Here is a 19,700-nt window from a genome sequence, read left to right on the forward strand (position 1 = left end):
ATTCCCTACTTAGTGCACTACTTTGACCAGAGCCCTATGCACAATATTCCCTACTTAGTGAACTACTTTGACCAGAGCCCTATGCACAATATTCCCTACTTAGTGCACTACTTTGACCAGAGCCCTATGCACAATATTCCCTACTTAGTGCACTACTTTGACCAGAGCCCTATGCACAATATTCCCTACTTAGTGCACCACTTTTGACCAGAGCCCTATGCACAATATTCCCTACTTAGTGCACTACTTTGACCAGAGCCCTATGGCACAATATTCCTTACTTAGTGCACGACTTTGACCAGAGCCCTATGCACAATATTCCTTACTTAGTGCACGACTTTGACCAGAGCCCTATGGACAATAGTTCTTACTTAGTGCACGACTTTGACCAGAGCCCTATACACAATATTCCCTACTTAGTGCACTACTTTGACCAGAGCCCTATGCACAATATTCCCTACTTAGTGCACTACTTTGACCAGAGCCCTATGCACAATATTCCCTACTTAGTGCACTACTTTTGACCAGAGCCCTATGCACAATATTCCCTACTTAGTGCACTACTTTTGACCAGAGCCCTATGCACAATATTCCCTACTTAGTGCACTACTTTTGACCAGAGCCCTATGCACAATATTCCCTACTTAGTGCACTACTTTGATCAGAGCCCTATGCACAATATTCCCTACTTAGTGCACTACTTTGACCAGAGCCCTATGCACAATATTCCCTACTTAGTGCACTACTTTGACCAGAGCCATATGCACAATATTCCCTACTTAGTGCACTACTTTGACCAGAGCCCTATGCACAATATTCCCTACTTAGTGCACTACTTTGACCAGAGCACTATGCACAATATTCCCTACTTAGTGCACTACTTTGACCAGAACCCTATGGCACAATATTCCCTACTTAGTGCACTACTTTGACCAGAACCCTATGGCACAATATTCCCTACTTAGTGCACTACTTTTGACCAGTGCCCATAGGGAATAGGGTGCCTCTTGGGATGCAGACACTGTTCACCAAGGTCATGTTCACTACGACTGTCATTTTTTTCGATAAAGCTGCGTCCCAAATGGCACCCTATTCCCTATGGGGCCTGGTGAAAGGTAGTGCACTATATAGGGAATAACTCCTATTCCCTCTCTCTCTCTCTCTCTCATAATCGTGGTGCTCCTATACAGGGTAGAGTGGATGTAAATAGATTTACATAGAATGAAGAAACAATACTCCAAGCCGCAGCTCCATAATAAATGCCAGACATGGAGAGCTGATGCTACTAGCTACTATATGAGATACCCCCGTTAAATGATACTAGCTCCTATAGTAGATACTCCTGTTATATGTAGCTAGCTACTATAGTAGATACTCCTGTTATATGAAACTAGCTACTATAGTAGATACTCCTGTTGTATGAAACTAGCTACTACAGTAGATACTCCTGTTATATGAATCAAATCAAATCAAATCAAATCAAATTTTATTTGTCACATACACATGGTTAGCAGATGTTAATGCGAGTGTAGCGAAATGCTTGTGCTTCTAGTTCCGACAATGCAGTAATAACCAACAAGTAATCTAACTAACAATTCCTAATCTACTGTCTTATACACAGTGTAAGGGGATAAAGAATATGTACATAAGGATATATGAATGAGTGATGGTATAGAGCAGCATAGGCAAGATACAGTAGATGGTATCGAGTACAGTATATACATGTGAGATGAGTATGTAAACAAAGTGGCATAGTTAAAGTGGCTAGTGATAGATGTATTACATAAGGATGCAGTCGATGATATAGAGTACAGTATATAGGTATGCATATGAGATGAATAATGTAGGGTAAGTAACATTATATAAGGTAGCATTGTTTAAAGTGGCTAGTGATATATTTACAACATTTCCCATCAATTCCCATTATTAAAGTGGCTGGAGTTGAGTCAGTGTCAGTGTGTAGGCAGCAGCCACTCAATGTTAGTGGTGGCTGTTTAACAGTCTGATGGCCTTGAGATAGAAGCTGTTTTTCAGTCTCTCGGTCCCAGCTTTGATGCACCTGTACTGACCTCGCCTTCTGGATGATAGCGGGGTGAATAGGCAGTGGCTCGGGTGGTAGATGTCCTTGATGATCTTTATGGCCTTCCTGTAACATCGGGTGGTGTAGGTGTCCTGGAGGGCAGGTAGTTTGCCCCCGATGATGCGTTGTGCAGACCTCACTACCCTCTGGAGAGCCTTACGGTTGAGGGCGGAGCAGTTATATGTTATATGAAACTAGCTACTATAGTAGATACTCCTGTTATATGAAACTAGCTACTATAGTAGATACTCCTGTTGTATGAAACTAGCTACTATATTAGATACTCCTGTTGTATGAAACTAGCTACTATAGTAGATAATTGTGTTATAAGATACCAGCTACTATATTAGATACTCCTGTTTTAAATGATATTTGCTACTATAGTAGATACTCCTGTTATATGAAACTAGCTGTTATAGTAGATACTCCTTTTAAATGATACTAGCTACTATAGTAGATACTTCTGTTATAAGATACCAGCTACTATAGTAGATACTCCTGTTGTATGAAACTAGCTACTATAGTAGATACTCCTGTTGTATGAAACTAGCTACTATTGTAGATACTCCTGTTGTATGAAACTAGCTACTATAGTAGATACTCCTATTATATGAAACTAGCTACTATATTAGATACTCATTGTTGTATGAAACTAGCTACTATATTAGATACTCATTGTTGGGTTTGGTGTGTGTGTGTGTGTGTGGAATCCTCATGTCTTACTCATTCTTTAAAAAACAGTTTGGTACAAATGTTAGGTATATTTATTAAAACATTTCTGAATCCTATTATTTCAAATGGACAATTTTTTTGGTGCAGTCAATTACTTACTCAGGAGATTGAATTATACTTCAACAAAATGCAGGATAGTTTTATCATCTTGTTTCTAACTACAGAAACAAGTTCAGAACCATCAGAGATGGTGGGTGTCATGGTTGGCTGAACTGGCCTGGAACGAGCCTCCAGGCAACATGTCCGACTCCCACATTCAGTACGACTGGGACATGAGCTGCAGTAGTGACAGTAGGAGTGCCTTGGCAGCTAGTCTGTGTGGAAGCAGAAAGTGATTGTCTCCCTGCCCCCCCGCCCCCCCACACACACACACCAAACCCTCCACAGCCATATTGTCTTCCTGACACGATGTGACAGAAGGAAGGGCAGAAAGAGTATCAACGCATGAAACACTGTCAGCAGTTCGAGGTCGTTTACATGAACTTGGCGGAGCTGCTCTTCCCTCGTGAACTCCGCCCCCCCCCCACCGTGTGAGTGGTGTTGTCACCACCTTCCGTAGCGACACTACCCCTTAGGGGAGTTCCTGAAACCAAGGTAGAGCGTTAGGTTGAACAAAGCACACAGTTGTCTGTGTAGGAAACTCTCAGGGGTTCTAGAACCACCTTCCCTCACTTGTTGAACAAAGCACACAGTTGTCTGTGTAGGAATCTCTCAGGGGTTCTAGAACCACCTTCCCTCACTTGTTGAACAAAGCACACAGTGTAAGAAACTCTCAGGGGTTCTAGAACCACCTTCCCTCACTTGTTGAACAAAGAGGGAGCTAGGTCTACCCTGAAGGGAACAGCAAGGTATTTTGAAATGGCTATATATATTTTTTTTTAGGGGGGTATTTGTTGGCTCTACCTTGAAAGACAAACCTGAGAAATCTCCCCGTGTGCTGGCAGAATACTTATGTGGAAATAAGCGTCCTTTGGGTCGACTGAAGTGAAGCGAGTCACCTCGACAAATAGAGCAACACAGCACATTGAGCGTAAACATGAGGTGTAGCTGTGGAGGAGCCGTCGGTCCAGACTGGCATGTCCCCGCCTCCTTGAGGAACCAGGAAGTCCCAGGATTAGTCTGTGCTCCGTCCGTCCCCATAGTGGTTGGGGGGGGGGGTCTGTGCTCCGTACGTCCCCATACTGGTTGGGGGGTCTGTGCTCCGTACGTCCCCATACTGGTTGGGGGGAAGTCTGTGCTCCGTCCGTCCCCATACTGGTTGGGGGGGGTCTGTGCTCCGTCCGTCCCCATACTGGTTGGGGGGGGGGTCTGTGCTCCGTCCGTCCCCATAGTGGTTGGGGGGGGTCTGTGCTCCGTCCGTCCCCATACTGGTTGGGGGGGGGGGAAGTCTGTGCTCCGTCCGTCCCCATACTGGTTGGGGGGAGTCTGTGCTCCGTCCGTCCCCATACTGGTTGGGGGGGGTCTGTGCTCCGTCCGTCCCCATACTGGTTGGGGGGGTCTGTGCTCCGTCCGTCCCCATACTGGTTGGGGGGAAGTCTGTGCTCCGTCCGTCCCCATACTGGTTGGGGGGTCTGTGCTCCGTCCGTCCCCATACTGGTTGGGGGGGGGGGGAGTCTGTGCTCCGTCCGTCCCCATACTGGTTGGGAGGGGGGAAGTCTGTGCTCCGTCCGTCCCCATACTGGTTGGGGGGGGGGGTCTGTGCTCCGTCCGTCCCCATACTGGTTGGGAGGGGGAGTCTGTGCTCCGTCCGTCCCCATACTGGTTGGGGGGGGGGAGTCTGTGCTACATCCGTCCCCATACTGGTTGGGGGGAGTCTGTGCTCCGTCCGTCCCCATACTGGTTGGGGGGGGGAAGTCTGTGCTCCGTCCGTCCCCATACTGGTTGGGGGGAGTCTGTGCTCCGTCCGTCCCCATACTGGTTGGGGGGGGAAGTCTGTGCTCCGTCCGTCCCCATACTGGTTGGGGGAAGTCTGTGCTCCGTCCGTCCCCATACTGGTTGGGGGGGTCTGTGCTCCGTCCGTCCCCATACTGGTTGGGGGGGGAGTCTGTGCTCCGTCCGTCCCCATACTGGTTGGGAGGGGGAAGTCTGTGCTCCGTCCCCATACTGGTTGGGGGGGGGGTCTGTGCTCCGTCCGTCCCCATACTGGTTGGGAGGGGGAGTCTGTGCTCCGTCCGTCCCCATACTGGTTGGGGGGGGAGTCTGTGCTACATCCGTCCCCATACTGGTTGGGGGGAGTCTGTGCTCCGTCCGTCCCCATACTGGTTGGGGGGAAGTCTGTGCTCCGTCCGTCCCCATACTGGTTGGGGGGGGAAGTCTGTGCTCCGTCCGTCCCCATACTGGTTGGGGGGAAGTCTGTGCTCCGTCCGTCCCCATACTGGTTGGGGGGAAGTCTGTGCTCCGTCCGTCCCCATACTGGTTGGGGGGAAGTCTGTGCTCCGTCCGTCCCCATACTGGTTGGGGGGGGGAAGTCTGTGCTCCGTCCGTCCCCATACTGGTTGGGGGGGGGAGTCTGTGCTCCGTCCGTCCCCATACTGGTTGGGGGGGGTCTGTGCTCCGTCCGTCCCCATACTGGTTGGGGGGGTCTGTGCTCCGTCCGTCCCCATACTGGTTGGGGGGGGGGGGGGAGTCTGTGCTACATCCGAGAGGATGCAGACCAGGACACAGTGTGAACTCTACCGATTTCTATGGCCTTGTGAGGACTCGTGGCAGGTGTGCCTTCTATACAACTGTATGGCAAGGTATTTATACGGGCAGGTTCAAAGGCGTCTCCTTTCAAACCGGGTCCTTCGCCCAGACAGAGCTGAGTTGTTGAGCATATCCAACAACAGCAAGTCATTGACAAGTGAAAATAAGCCTTTTCTCTTCTAAAAGACGACGAGAAGAGGATTCACTAACCTTTGTTTGTTTTGTGTAGTTCACATCTGTTGCTAGTGGCTGTGAAATGGTAAAGCAGCAGTCAAAAATACACGGAGTCTATTGATCTGATCTCTTTGGTACTTGTATTTGCAGACTTGTGTCAGAGATTATATTAAATTATACAGTAGAGAACAGTCCTCCTAGACTCCATGTTAGATCAACTATTATACAGTAGAGAACAGTCCTTCTTGACTCCATGTTAGATCAACTATTATACAGTAGAGAACAGTCCTCCTAGACTCCATGTTAGATCAACTATTATACAGTAGAGAACAGTCCTTCTTGACTCCATGTTAGATCAACTATTATACAGTAGAGAACAGTCCTTCTAGACTCCATGTTAGATCTACTATTATTTAAGAGTGTGACATTTTCTCTCTGTTCATCCACTCGTATGTTTAGAATAATGCTGCTTTTCTAATATCCAACTTGGTTGGGTTCATGTGAGTAACTGATTGACTGTATATGGGAGGAATCAACACTCTCACTGTCACTGTATAAGCATTTTCCCAGTACACCCAGAACATTGCTCTGGGAACCAAAAGGAGTATCTCAGTTTCAAGGTAAGAAGTCTGGTGTGCTATCAGTCAGTCTCATGCAGGAACCAACCATGCTGATATGACTTGTTTGTGTCGCAGTATAAAGGGTCTCAAATCAAATCAAACTTTATTTGTCACAAGCGCCGAATACAACAAGTGTAGACTTTACAGTGAAATGATGACTTACAAGCCCTTAACCAACAGTGCAGTGCAAGAAGAGTTAAGACAAATATTTAGCAAGTAGACTAAAGTAAAAAGTAATTCAAATAAAAATGAACATCAATAAACTCCATGACTGTGATAATTAATTCATTTCCTTTGATTTTTTGTGAATTTCCTCAACAACAGACAGAACAGTCCTTCTCTCATCAATTCATTGTATTGTTATTGCATATGTTTTTATTATAATGTATTCTACATTTGTATTGTTATATATTGTATGTAGTTGACAAGGTAAATTGAATAAGCAGAAAATAGTTTACGATTGACAATACTGAGCATAATCTTATTTAGCAGTACAGAGAGTACCGAGGATGAATCCTATTTCTCACAGATCCATCTGTATTTATAGGAACAGTCATAGTCCCACCAAGCTCCTCTGTCTGATGACCAGGAGTAGAAATACACACAGTTCTCTGCTCCTCCACCATTAGGCTCTTTACTGTTCCAATACCTGTAGAAGAAACAACACAGAATCAGACTGTCCACTGTTCCAATACCTGTAGAAGAAACAACACAGAATCAGACTGTCCACTGTTCCAATAATAACTGTAGAACAGGGGTGTCAAAGTCAAATGGACGGAGGGCCAAATAAAAAATTTAGCTACAAGCCGAGGGCCGGACTGTTCGAATGTTCATTGAAAAAATTTTAAATGACGCATATAGTCTAGTGAACCTAATTGAACCTACTGAAAACCTAACAAATATATTCCAATATGATCAGATAAATAAAGCAATATTTTCTTATGGCTCTGTCAGTAATCTTTAATTTTCAACAGACACAAAAGACAAATTTCCTTTATATAAAAATCCCCATAACATGAACATTAAATGAAAGAAACCGGTATTCAAGGCACCATCAGTAGCCTATATTTTCTATTTTAGCAAAAGTGGGCTAAATTTACTTCAAAGAAAAAAACAATAATAGCAATTTTCTATCATCCACTCAACTGAAATATTTTTAAAATATAATTGGATTGAAATACAATAAAATAAAGTGCAAAAATCTATTAATCAAAAACAACACTTTGTTTAAGGAGAAGTAACATGCAGTGAAAACAAATATTAAACTTTAACTTTTAAACTTGAACTGAGTAAAAACTCTAAATATGTGATTGCACAGTAATGTTCACTTGTTTGAGGTTGAGGGTGATACTTGGTGGTGTCCCATCTTTTCCACAAGTTCATCAATGTTCGGGGTAAGGCTCTGAGCTGAGGAAATCCTCAGAATTGAGTGGAGGTGTTCAGCAGTAAGTCGACTTCTGTGTGATGTTTTGTTCAGGTTCATCAAAGAAAAAAGTTGTTCACACAGGTATGTGCTGCCAAACATAGACAACGTTTGAGCAGCCTGGATGCGCAGCTGGGGCATTGTGTCGGGGAGGAAACGGGCGAACTCCGCAGCACCCACTGCCGCATATTTTGCCCTCAGTGCATCATTGCATTGGAGGTCAATCAACTCCATTTGGAGGTTTGGTGGTGAGCTTTCCACGTCAACAGCAAATGGGTTACCGAGCAGTTCCAACCTGCTTTTTGTGCTTCAAAGTCAGCAAATCGGCGTCGAAAGTCAGCGGCAAGCATACCTATTTTATCAGCCAACTGTGCGCTCGGGAACGCACTGGTAGAGAGCTTCTCTTTCATGGTCTGGCAGCTGGGAAAGTGGCTCAAATTTTCTTTCCGCATCTGCGTCTCCCACAGAGTCAGTTTGGTTTTAAATGCCTTCACTGTACTGTACATATCAGAGATGACATGATCCCGACCCTGCAGCTGCAAGTTCATTGCATTCAGATGACTCGTAATGTCACACAGAAAAGCCATTTCACACAGAAACATTTCGTCTCGGAGTTGTGTTGTGTCTTTCCCTTTGCTGTCCAAGAACAGACAAATCTCCTCACGAAGCTCGAAACATCTTTGAAGCACCTTTCCCTGGCTTAGCCATCGCACCTCTGTGTGATAAGGCAAATCACCATGCTCCGTTTCTAACTCCGTCAGAAATGCCTTGAACTGGCGGTGATTCAAACCTTTGGCTCTGATAAAGTTAACTGTGCGCGTGATGATGCTCATTACATGCTCCATTTTCAAGGCTTTACCGCACAACGCTTCCTGGTGTATGATACAATGATAAGCTGTCAGCTCACCTGTCGCGTTTTCCTCTTGCATCTTTTCCCGTATCTTCGCCACCAGTCCGCTCCTGTGTCCACACATCGCAGGTGCTCCGTCGGTTGTCAAACCCACGAGTTTTTCCCAAGGCAGCTCCATCTCATTTACACATCTTGACACCTCTTCATACAAATCATGCCCCGTAGTTGTGCCATGCATAGGACGTAAAGCCAAAAACTCCTCTGTCACGCTTAGGCTGGAGTCCACTCCGCGGATGAAAATTGACAACTGGGCAATGTCAGAAATGTCGGTGCTCTCATCCACAGCCAAGGAATATGCAATGAAATCTTTTCCCTTTTTCACAAGCTGCTCTTTTAGATTGATGGACAACTGGTCTACTCTCTCGGCAATGGTGTTTCTGCTCAGACTCACATTTAAAAAGAGTTGCCTTTTTTCTGGGCAAACTTCGTCACAAACTTTAATCATGCAGTTTTTGATGAAATCCCCCTCCGTAAATGGCCGGGCTGATTTAGCGATCTCTTCTGCCAAAATAAAACTGGCCTTGACAGCAGCCTGGCCTTGTGATTTGGCTTTTTTGAACAGAGCCTGTCGAGATTTGAGGCCTCGTTTTAATTCCTCTGCCTTTTGTAGCCTTTGTTCCATGTCCATATTCTTGTTTTTGTCCGCGTGTTTCGTTTCATAATGTCGTCTCAGATTATACTCTTTCAGTACCGCCACACTTTCTCCACACAGAAGACACACAGGTTTTCCAGCTACCTCCGTGAACATATACTCCGACTCCCACCTTGTTTGAAACCCCGGTTCTCAGTGTCCACCTTCCGTTTTGCCATTTTTGATGGGTATCTGAAAGTTAATTTTACTGTGATGCTGACGACTGCTGTGCCAATAAATATTGAAATGAAGCAGCCTACTGCTCGGTGCGTCACCGTTGCATTGTGGGAAATGTAGTATTGGTGCGTGTAAAAGATCTGCGGGCTGCCGGCTTGCTGCGGTCTGCGGGCCGGTTCTAATAATAAATCATGATCATCCCAGGGGCCGTAAAAAACCTTCTCGCGGGCCGGATGTGGCCCGCGGGCCTTGACTCTGACATATGTGCTGTAGAAGAAACAACACAGAATCAGGCTGTCCACTGTTCCAATACCTGTAGGAGAATCAGGCTTTCCATTTTGAACATACTACTCCAGACAGTGATGTCATAGTGACACAGAATTCATTAATGTCTTACTTTTTGGTCAGTGGTGTGTCGTCCACCCATTTCCAGGTCCCCTCAGAAGCAGAGTCAGTCAGACCAATCCAGACATAGTTCTTTACCCCGCATAACCAATTGACTAATGTCTGTAGTTGTAGGAGAGATTCAACATTGTTAATACATAGTCTTCTCCAAAAAAATGTTTTCCAATTTCAAATATTAATTGCAAGTAGTTAAATTTCAGAAGGGAAAACTGGCCACAAATCTTGCTGCTGTGATGCCCACTGTGGTATTTCACTCAATATATATGGGAGTTAATGTGAATTGGGTTTGTTTTCAAGTTCTTTGTGGATTTCTGTGGTCTGATGAAAATATGTGTCTCTAATATGGTCATACTTTGGGCAGGAGGTTAGGAAGTGCAGCTCAGTTTCCACCTCATTTTGTGGGCAGTGAGCACATAGCCTGTCTTCTCTTGAGAGCCATGTCTGCCTACGGCGGCCTTTCTCAATAGCAAGGCTATGCTCACTGAGTCTGTACATAGTCAAAGCTTTCCTTAAATTTGGGTCAGTCACAGTGGTCAGGTACTCTGCCACTGTGTACTTTCTGTTTAGGGCCAAATAGCATTCCAGTTTGCTCTGTTTTTTTTGTTAATTCTTTCTAATATGTCAAGTAATTATTATTTTGTTTTCTCGTGATTTGGCTGGGTCTGATTGTGTTGCTGTCCTGAGGCTCTGTGGGGTCTGTTTGTGTTTGTGAACAGAGCCCCAGGACCAGCTTGCTTAGGGGACTCTTCTCCAGGTTCATCTCTCTGTAGGTGATGGCTTTGTTATGGAAGGTTTGGGAATCGCTTCCTTTTAGGTGGTTGTAGAATTTAACGGCTCTTTTCTGGATTTTGATAATTAGGGAGTATCGGCCTAATTCTGCTCTGCAGCATTATTTAGTGTTTTACGTTGTACACAGAGGATATTTTTTCAGAATGATGTATGCAGAGTCTCAATTTGATATTTGTCACCAGACCTCACAACCATAAAGGGCAATGGGTTCTATAACCGATTAACTTTTTTTGTTGCCAGATCCTATTTGGCGTGTCAATTTTATGTTCCTTTTGAAGGCCCTCCATAGAAGGCCCTTCTTGCCTTGTCTCTCAGATCGTTCACAGCTTTGTGGAAGTTACCTGTGGCGCTGATGTTTAGGGAACACCATTATTTTTGTCTTACTGAGATTTACTGTCAGGGACCAGGTCTGATAGCATCTGCGCAGAAGATCTAGGTGCTGCCGTAGGCCCTGCTTTGTTGGGTACAGAAGCTCCCGATCATCAGCGAACTGTAGATATTTGACTTCAGATTCTAAGTATGGTGGGGACCGGGGCTGTAGACTGTTCTAGAGTGCCTTCGCCAATCCGTTGATATATATGCCGAAGAGGGTGGGGCTTAAGCTGCATCCCTGTCTCACTCTGTCACTCTCTCTGTCACTCTCTTTTTGTCTCTCTCTCTCTCTCTCTCTCTCTCTCACTCACTCACTCACTCACTCACTCACTCACTCACTCACTCACTCACTCACTCACTCACTATCTCCCTCACTCACTCTCTCACTCTCTCTGTCACTCTCTCTCTTTCTCGCACACCTGTTGTTCTTGGCTCTTGATGACCACCAGGTCTGCTCCTCTATTTCTGCAGTCCTGTCTGCTCTCCTCCCAGGATTTGTACTCAGTAGAGACGTAGTAACAACTACTACCAAGCTTCTTCCATTCTTCCAGACAAACTATAAGTTGAACATTTCCTGCTTTAGTCACTTTAATACAGCATTGAATTAAGTATCAATCAGACAGTCAAGGAAGACGGGACACTAACTAATGGACGGTTCGGAAGTCATACATTTTTTCTCACATTTTTCATTTAATAAAAGTTACATTTCCTCTTTGTAAGTGGCATGTGAACTGATACAGAGACTGTCAAACAGAACAGTTATGAGACAATTAGACTCACCTTTCTCAACTAAAGATTGTTTCAGAAGTTCTGTCTCTTTCTGTAGCTGGTCTCTCTCTTTGGTCAGGGTGTTGTAACTGGTCTGTAGCTGGTCTCTCTCTTTGGTCAGGGTGTTGTAACTGGTCTGTAGCTGGTCTCTCTCTTTGGTCAGGGTGTTGTCGCTGGTCTGTAGCTGGTCTCTCTCTTTGGTCAGCGTGTTGTTGCTAGTCTTGGCCTGGTCTCTCTCTTCAGTCAGATTGTTTCCGCTGGTCTGTAACTGGTCCCTCTCTTCAGTCAGGGTGTTGTAACAGGTCAATTGGTTTCTCTCTGTGAAACAATACGACCAATGAACAAGGTAACAGTGGAATTTGGTGGTCATTACACCACTGATGATGAAGAATGTTTGAGTGAGAACATATCAAACTCACGGTAGAGAAACAGGCCTATGATCCCAGCCAGTAGGAGAACACACAGCAGCCCCAGACACACTGCAGCAGCTCCAGAGTATCTCTTCCACCACTGACAAAACACTGAAGCACAAATTATTACCATAAAAACTTGCTCTTTTATCAGAGTTGTATTTGTATCGACTTTTGTGTCAATTTTCTGTTTGAATCAGTGAGGGAAATACACAAGCTTGACAAAGGACAGAACACCAGAACTGAGTTCCAGAACCTCACGTGTTCTACTGCTTGAGTTCCAGAACCTCACGTGTTCTACTGCTTGAGTTCCAGAACCTCACATGTTCTACTGCTTGAGTTCCAGAACCTCACGTGTTCTACTGCTTGAGTTCCAGAACCTCACATGTTCTACTGCTTGAGTTCCAGAACCTCACGTGTTCTACTGCTTGACTTCCAGAACTTCTTCCAGAATATTGGCTTCAACATATTGCAGAGTTCAGGCCCCCAAAATTAGTTGTGGAACGTATTTTAATCCACATTTTATTTGTCACATGCTTCGTAAAAATATGCTTGTCACACCGGAATCTGTTTCACCTGAATTTGTGCTTGTCTCCACCACCCTCCAGGTGTCGCCTATCTTCCCCATTATCCCCTGTGTATTTATACCTGCGTTCTCTGTTTATCTGTTGCCAGTTCGTTTCATTCGTCAAGCTTTCCAGCATTTTTGCACTTGCTCCTGTCTGTTTCTAGTTCCTCTTTTCTTGATTTGGACCATTCTGCCTGCCCTGAACCTGAGCCTGCCTGCCATTTCTGTACCTTTTGGACTCTGATCTGGATTACTGACCTCTGCATGCCCTTGACCTGTCGTTGATCCTGCCCCCTGTTCTAGTAATAAACTTCTGTTACTTCGTACATCGTTTGCATCTGGGTCTTCCCTTAAACGTGATACGCTAATAGTGAAATGCTGACTTACGGGTCCTTTTCCAACAATGCAGAGATAAAGATACAACATTTACAACAGACTCACTACATGGAACAACAGAAAATTCCCAAAAATATCAAAAGGAAGTTCTGAAGTGTCTAAGAATTGTAAGGGAATACCCCCCTGAAATGGACAACAATTAATAGGATCTTATTGGCACCGTAAGAAACATGTACACGATTTACAATACCACTCAATTGGATGCCATTTCATTCAAAACATATTGCAAATGCCAAGTGTCACACAGCAAAAATCCCATAGATGGCGAGCGTGCTCCACAGTAAATGTTCATATTGCAAATGCACATCAAGTCAAGACCAAGGGTCCAATTTTGAACATTTGAAAAAATCAGGATGTTATGTCCATTTGCCATGTACGATCATAGGAAGTCAGTTTCCAAACCCAAAAGTCAATGAACCATGTCCAAATGGCATTTATACTGCCCAAATGAAAAATAGCACTATGTTAAGCCAAGAATCAATCTAGATGGTCTATTTGTCATGAATGATGAGGGAGAAGTGGGACTCTGTTGGTTTTTCCCCCGTTTTTTTAAAGAAAGAAAAACGTCCAAAATGACCAGGGGCACGGGATGGGGGGTGGGCACGGGTGGGGGGTGCTCCCTACCCAACCGTAGACCACTTGCTCCCCATTAACAGTATTAACAAACATTTCAAAAAATGTGCTCCTGGTAACCCATTCCAGTCACCAGTTGCACGGCTGTCCATTTGCAATATGTTTCAATGGATATTTACCATCACACATTTGACATGCTCAAAAACACTGCAGAAATGCAACATTGACTGGCCCGATGAACTCGGGATGTTCAGTGATAGTGGTTCCTCTCCATCGCTTGTTGGTGTTGATTTCAGAATGTCAATTTGCTGATGGTCTATCACTGTTTAAACATATTGCAAATAGACAAGTCACCAAGCAAGTCACCATGCATCAGTCAATTCGATATTATTCCGACACCAAACTGATACAAACTGACACCAAACCCACTTTTTCCAACTCATTTAGAAGACAACTATCACATATTTCAGAGCAAGCCCAAAATGCACAGCGCCTTCTGTTTAATCCATAATAAAAACATTAATCACGTACTTACATTCTAGCTGCAGGTCCAGTTCTGACATTATGTGTAGGCCTAGCTGAGGCCACCCTGAATCCCAAGTTTCGGCTCGATAGGTCATTTGGAAACCGAGCAGCGACCTTAATTGGTGCTGAAAATCCAAATTTGCTACGGGGTCCTTGAATGAGTTATCGGACAGAAACGTTAGGGTCCATCTCTATGGGCCATATTGGTTTCAATGCACCTAGTCTTACAACTCTGAGACTTTTCTAAATGTTGCCATTTTCGTGATGGTTAAAATTAATTTAAGTTATTGCAAATGTACGAGGCTGTTTCTCGGTCTGAGAACCTTCTAGAGCCACATTACTCACCGTGCACTATTGACTTGAGCTCTAGAACAAGTTTCTAAGGATTCGTGATGGTATGACGGTTCTTTGATAGTTCGAACAAAGGTAACAATTGCAGGCTCGGTGTGTCTGTAAGCCCCACACTATGTCATTAAGTCCTTGCTGTGTGTGTGAGAGAGCTTTTCTTTGACATCTGTTGGCTGTTGGGAGAAATGACTGATTTACAGTTCATGAGGGTTGCCTAATCACACATATGAAGTTTAGAAAAGATCTGACCTTTTTAACTATTTCGAAACAGCTATGAGACCATTTTAAGGCACTTCCGGTTGACACAGGAAGCTGAAAGTGAACACATATCCTCCTTGGGGTAGGCTCTTATAGAATATTGAGTTTTAAGTTTTCACGTTAAGAACTGACTTATTTACAAAGGGTTGAATGAGTGTGTGTTATTTCAGAAAATCACAGAAAATTACAGAAATCTTGCAGAGCTCAGAAATCCGCATTAACGGATACGCTGCAACTGGATCTGTAACTTTTGTAAAAAAACAAATATTTTTTTCAACATCACCAATTGTACATTGTGCGATTTTTCTTAAATTACAATAGATACATGACTGGTTCTTTTTTTCCTGACAAAGTAGGTTCATGTACTTTGACGTGAAGCGGTCAAATTAGCGCTCTATTTTTGTTTTTAAACTTTAATCCCAGAAAAATGGCCTTAACACAAGTTTCGTCTTTGAAGTCTTTTCCGTTTAGTAGAAATGGCCATGTCGTGATTGGTGATGTTTTGTACATTTGCAATAAGATTCCATTCGCCATCTGCTGGAATTTACCGGGACAGCAGAAAAATTGCCAAAATGTGAACATTTTTAAAACAGAAACCGACTTTACGAGAGACTTCGTTCGATGACTTCTTTCGAAGATCTGGCCCCGATGCACGGCTCGCCGCCGTCGGCGAATTTTACAGACATTCGCAGACATCTAGTATCAAATTTTTAGAAACATTCGCGCACGTCTGGTAAGGGACCGTACATTTGCAATATGGAGTCTCTCATCAACATACACCAAATGCCGAAAAGTGCCCTTCATGTAATAATATAGAGATCAGGAAACATTTTATTTATATTTTTTTACATGTATTTATCCCCTTATTTTAGGCACTGAACTATCTCCATATATACGTCCATAATAGTTTGTAGGCCAAACTGTTCAGATGCTACATACGATTTTGTGAGAAGATCCGATATTCAGCATGTCTCATGGTCTGACCTCTTTAGATCTGCCACCTTCCACCACAGATCTGAAAGGGAGGATGCAGTGGATTGAGATGTGGCCCGATATTCAGCATGTCTCATGGTCTGACCCCTTTAGATCTGCCATCTTCCACCACAGATGTGAAAGGGAGGATACAGTGGATTGAGATGTGGCCCGATATTCAGTATGTCTCATGGTCTGACCCCTTTAGATCTGCCACCTTCCACCACAGATGTGAAAGGGAGGATGCAGTGGATTGAGATGTGGCCCGATATTCAGCATGTCTCATGGTCTGACCCCTTTAGATCTGCCACCTTCCACCACAGATGTGAAAGGGAGGATGCAGTGGATTGAGATGTGGCCCGATATTCAGCATGTCTCATGGTCTGACCCCTTTAGATCTGCCACCTTCCACCACAGATGTGAAAGGGAGGATGCAGTGGATTGAGATATGGCCCGATATTCAGCATGTCTCATGGGCTGACCCCTTTAGATCTGCCACCTTCCACCACAGATGTGAAAGGGAGGATGCAGTGGATTGAGATGTGGCCCGATATTCAGCATGTCTCATGGTCTGACCGCTCTAGCTGTGAAAGGGAGGATGCAGTGGATTGAGATGTGGCCCGTGTCTCTTTCTAAAACTGACGGATGTCGATTTTTGTATTATGTTAATTCAATTTCCACGCAACCATTGCAGGATTAAGGTCGGGGTTGGGGTTGGGGTTGGGGTTGGGGTCGGGGTCGGGGTCGGGGTCGGGTTGGGGATGGGGTCGGGGTCGGGGTCGCGGTCGGGGTCGGGGTCGGGTTGGGGATGGGGTCGGGGTCGGGGTCGGGGTCGGGGTCGGGTTGGGGTTGGGGTTGGGGTTGGGGTTGGGGTTGGGGTCGGGGTCGGGGATGGGGTCGGGGATGGGGTCGGGGTCGGGGTCGGGGTAAGCATTAACATTATGTTTTAAATGACTACCTCATCTCTGTACCCCACACATACAATTATCTGTGAGATCCCTCAGTCAAACAGTGAATTTCAATCACATATTCAAACAAGCAAAGACCAGGGTGGTTTTTCAACGCTTCGCAAAGAAGGGCACCTATTGGTCAAACATAAACACCCAATCACTACAAAGATACTCACATCCTTTCTAACTCATTGGCCAGAAAGGAATGAAACATCTCAGGGATTTCACAATGAGGCCAATGGTGATTTTATGTGCTTGCTTGTAATCGTTAAGGACTGGAGAGTTTTTCAGGATAAAAAATTACCAGAGTGGAGCTAAACACCTAGAGGAAAACCTGCTTCCTAGAGGAAAACCTGCTTCAGTTTGCTTTACACCAGACACAGGGAGACAAATTCACATTTCAGCAGGACAATAACCTAAAACACAAGGCCAAATCGACACTGGAGTTGCATACCAAGAAGACAGTGAATGTTCCTGATTGGCCTACATTCAGTTGTCTTATATCTGACTGTAATACTTGAAAATGGTTGTCTAGCAAAGATCAACAATCAATTTGAAAGAGATGCAAATATTGTACAGTCCAGGTGTACAAAGCTCTTAGAGACTGACCCAGAGACGCACAGCTGTAATCGCTGCCAAAGGTGATTCTAACATGTATTGACTCAGGAGTGTAAATATTTATGCAAATTAGATTTGAGAGTGTGTGTGTGTGTGTGTGTGTGTGTGTGTGTGTGTGTGTGTGTGTGTGTGTGTGTGTGTGTGTGTGTGCGTGTGCGTGTGCGTGTGTGTGTGCGTGTGCGCGTGTGTGTGTGTGTGTCCGTGTTGAGCACTACACCAGGATAAACTGTTACCTGAATGTTGATCACCAGCTCCATCCTTCTTGCGGGGCATGCTGGGTCTTTTGTTGATCGGTATACGATCATCAATATTCATGGTCTCATTTGTTTTTTCCCCTTTCAATCCATCTCTGTTTTTATAGGTTGCCTCTGACATCTTTACACAGCTGTGCTCAAATGAAGTAACTTCTACTGTTGTATCTTCTACTGTTGTATCTTCTACTGTTGTAACTTCTACTGTTGTATCTTCAACTGTTGTATCTTCTACTGCTGTATCTTCTACTGTTGTATCTTCTACTGTTGTATCTTCTACTGTTGTATCTTCTACTGTTGTATCTTCTACTGCTGTAACTTCTACTGTTGTAAAGTCTGCTGTTATCTCAGTTGTAAGTTTGTGTCTGTTCGCTGCACAGCTGGAGTCTCTGTATGACTCAGTCTAATGTCAGAGATGGTTTTAACAGTCAACCTCATTAAAGGGGAAACTGTCTAACCAATAGTACGACACGAACCACCACCATGTGACCACAGACTTATTTTCTGAAAACCATGTTTGTTTATCACAGTGAAGATTAGTTTGTAGATTTAGCTTATATTAGTTTAGTTTACTACAGTGTAGATTAGTGTGTATATTTAGTTTATATTAGTTTCATTTACCACAGTGTAGATTAGTTTGTATATTTAGTTTATATTAGTTTAGTTTACCACAGTGTAGATTAGTTTGTATATATAGTTTATATTAGTTTAGTTCATCACAGTGAAGATTAGTTTGTATATTTAGTTTATATTAGTTTAGTTTACCACAGTGTAGATAAGTTTGTATATATAGTTTATATTAGTTTAGTTTACTACAGTGTAGATAAAATCTTTGAAATGCTGCATTACGTCTTGCACTCTGTGGTCAGCCATCAATGGCCATGTAGAGTTTTATACACTATGCTGTGTCCTGGTTGACATTGACACCAGAGATAATAGTTATTCAGAGATGTTTACTCACACCTCTTCTTTTCCGGGGAGGGAGGGGTGTCTAAATGTCTAAGGTCCAAAATATGCTCTCTCTATCTCTTTCCATATCTGCCTCGCTGTGTCTCTCTCTGTATCTCCCTCTCTTTCTCCCCACACTCTGAAGGACATAAACAGTTGACATTGACACCAGAGATAATAGTTATTCAAAGATGTTTACTCACACCTCTTCTCTTCTGGGGAGGAAGGGAGGGTGTAAATGTCTAAGGTCACAAATATGTTTCTCTCTCTCTCTGTCCCGCCAGTCTGTCTATCTTCACACACAGCAAAGAAGTTAAACCTAACGCTTCAGATTCTTAGCTGATTAACCCATTTAACCCATATTAAACCACATCATCGATAGCCATGTAGACTTGTTTTTATCTATGGTGTTTTCAGTGAGGAGAGTTATTCAGAGATATGTGTTAGAATGTATGTCTGCATCTGTCTCAGAGGGTTTTCAGGTAAATCACCATTTGAAACTATGGCGGTCCACTTCCTTAAGTTTTATTTTAATAATTTTATTTAACCTTTGTTTAACCAGGTAGGCTAGTTGAGAACAAGTTCTCATTTACAACTGCGACCTGGTCAAGATAAAGCAAAGCAATGCGACAAAAACACAGAGTTACACATAAACAAACATACAGTCAATAACACAATAGAACAGAAAAATAGAAGAATCTATGTACAGTGTGTGCAAATGTAGAAGAGTAGGGAGGTACGGCAATAAATAGAGGTCAAATAATTACAATTTAGCATTTATACTGGAGTGATAGATGTGCAGATGATGATGTGCAAGTAGAGATACTGGGGTGCAAAAGAGCAAGAGGGTAAGTAAAAATATGGGGATGAGGTAGTTGGGTGTGCTATTTACAGATGGGCTGTGTACAGGTACAGTGATCGGTAAGCTGCTTTGACAGCTGATGCTTAAAGTTCGAGAGGGAGATGTAAGACTCTAGCTTCAGACAATTTTTGCAATTATTTCCAGTCATTGGCAGCAGAGAACTGGAAGGAAAGGCGGCCAGAGGAAGTGTTGTTGGCTTTTAAACTTTAAGCAGTGGTTTAAACTGAGACTGTGATGTGATGCTGACACCAGCAG

General features: G+C 43.9%; 1 protein-coding gene across 1 annotated transcript; it reads right to left on the reverse strand.

Moving 5' to 3' along the window:
- Nucleotides 1-6,382: 6,382 nt before the first annotated feature.
- Nucleotides 6,383-18,021, reverse strand: LOC135528685 (CD209 antigen-like protein E). Its single transcript, XM_064957796.1, has 6 exons — nt 17,618-18,021; nt 12,186-12,287; nt 11,779-12,084; nt 11,418-11,554; nt 9,830-9,939; nt 6,383-6,940 (listed from the first exon to the last, which is right to left on the reverse strand). The coding sequence occupies exons 1-6, from the start codon at nt 17,757-17,759 to the stop codon at nt 6,808-6,810; spliced, it is 930 nt and encodes a 309-aa protein (XP_064813868.1). The 5' UTR covers nt 17,760-18,021; the 3' UTR covers nt 6,383-6,807.
- Nucleotides 18,022-19,700: the final 1,679 nt, after the last annotated feature.

Source organism: Oncorhynchus masou, unplaced genomic scaffold (assembly GCF_036934945.1).
Source record: "Oncorhynchus masou masou isolate Uvic2021 unplaced genomic scaffold, UVic_Omas_1.1 unplaced_scaffold_1017, whole genome shotgun sequence".
Taxonomy (NCBI): domain Eukaryota; kingdom Metazoa; phylum Chordata; class Actinopteri; order Salmoniformes; family Salmonidae; genus Oncorhynchus; species Oncorhynchus masou.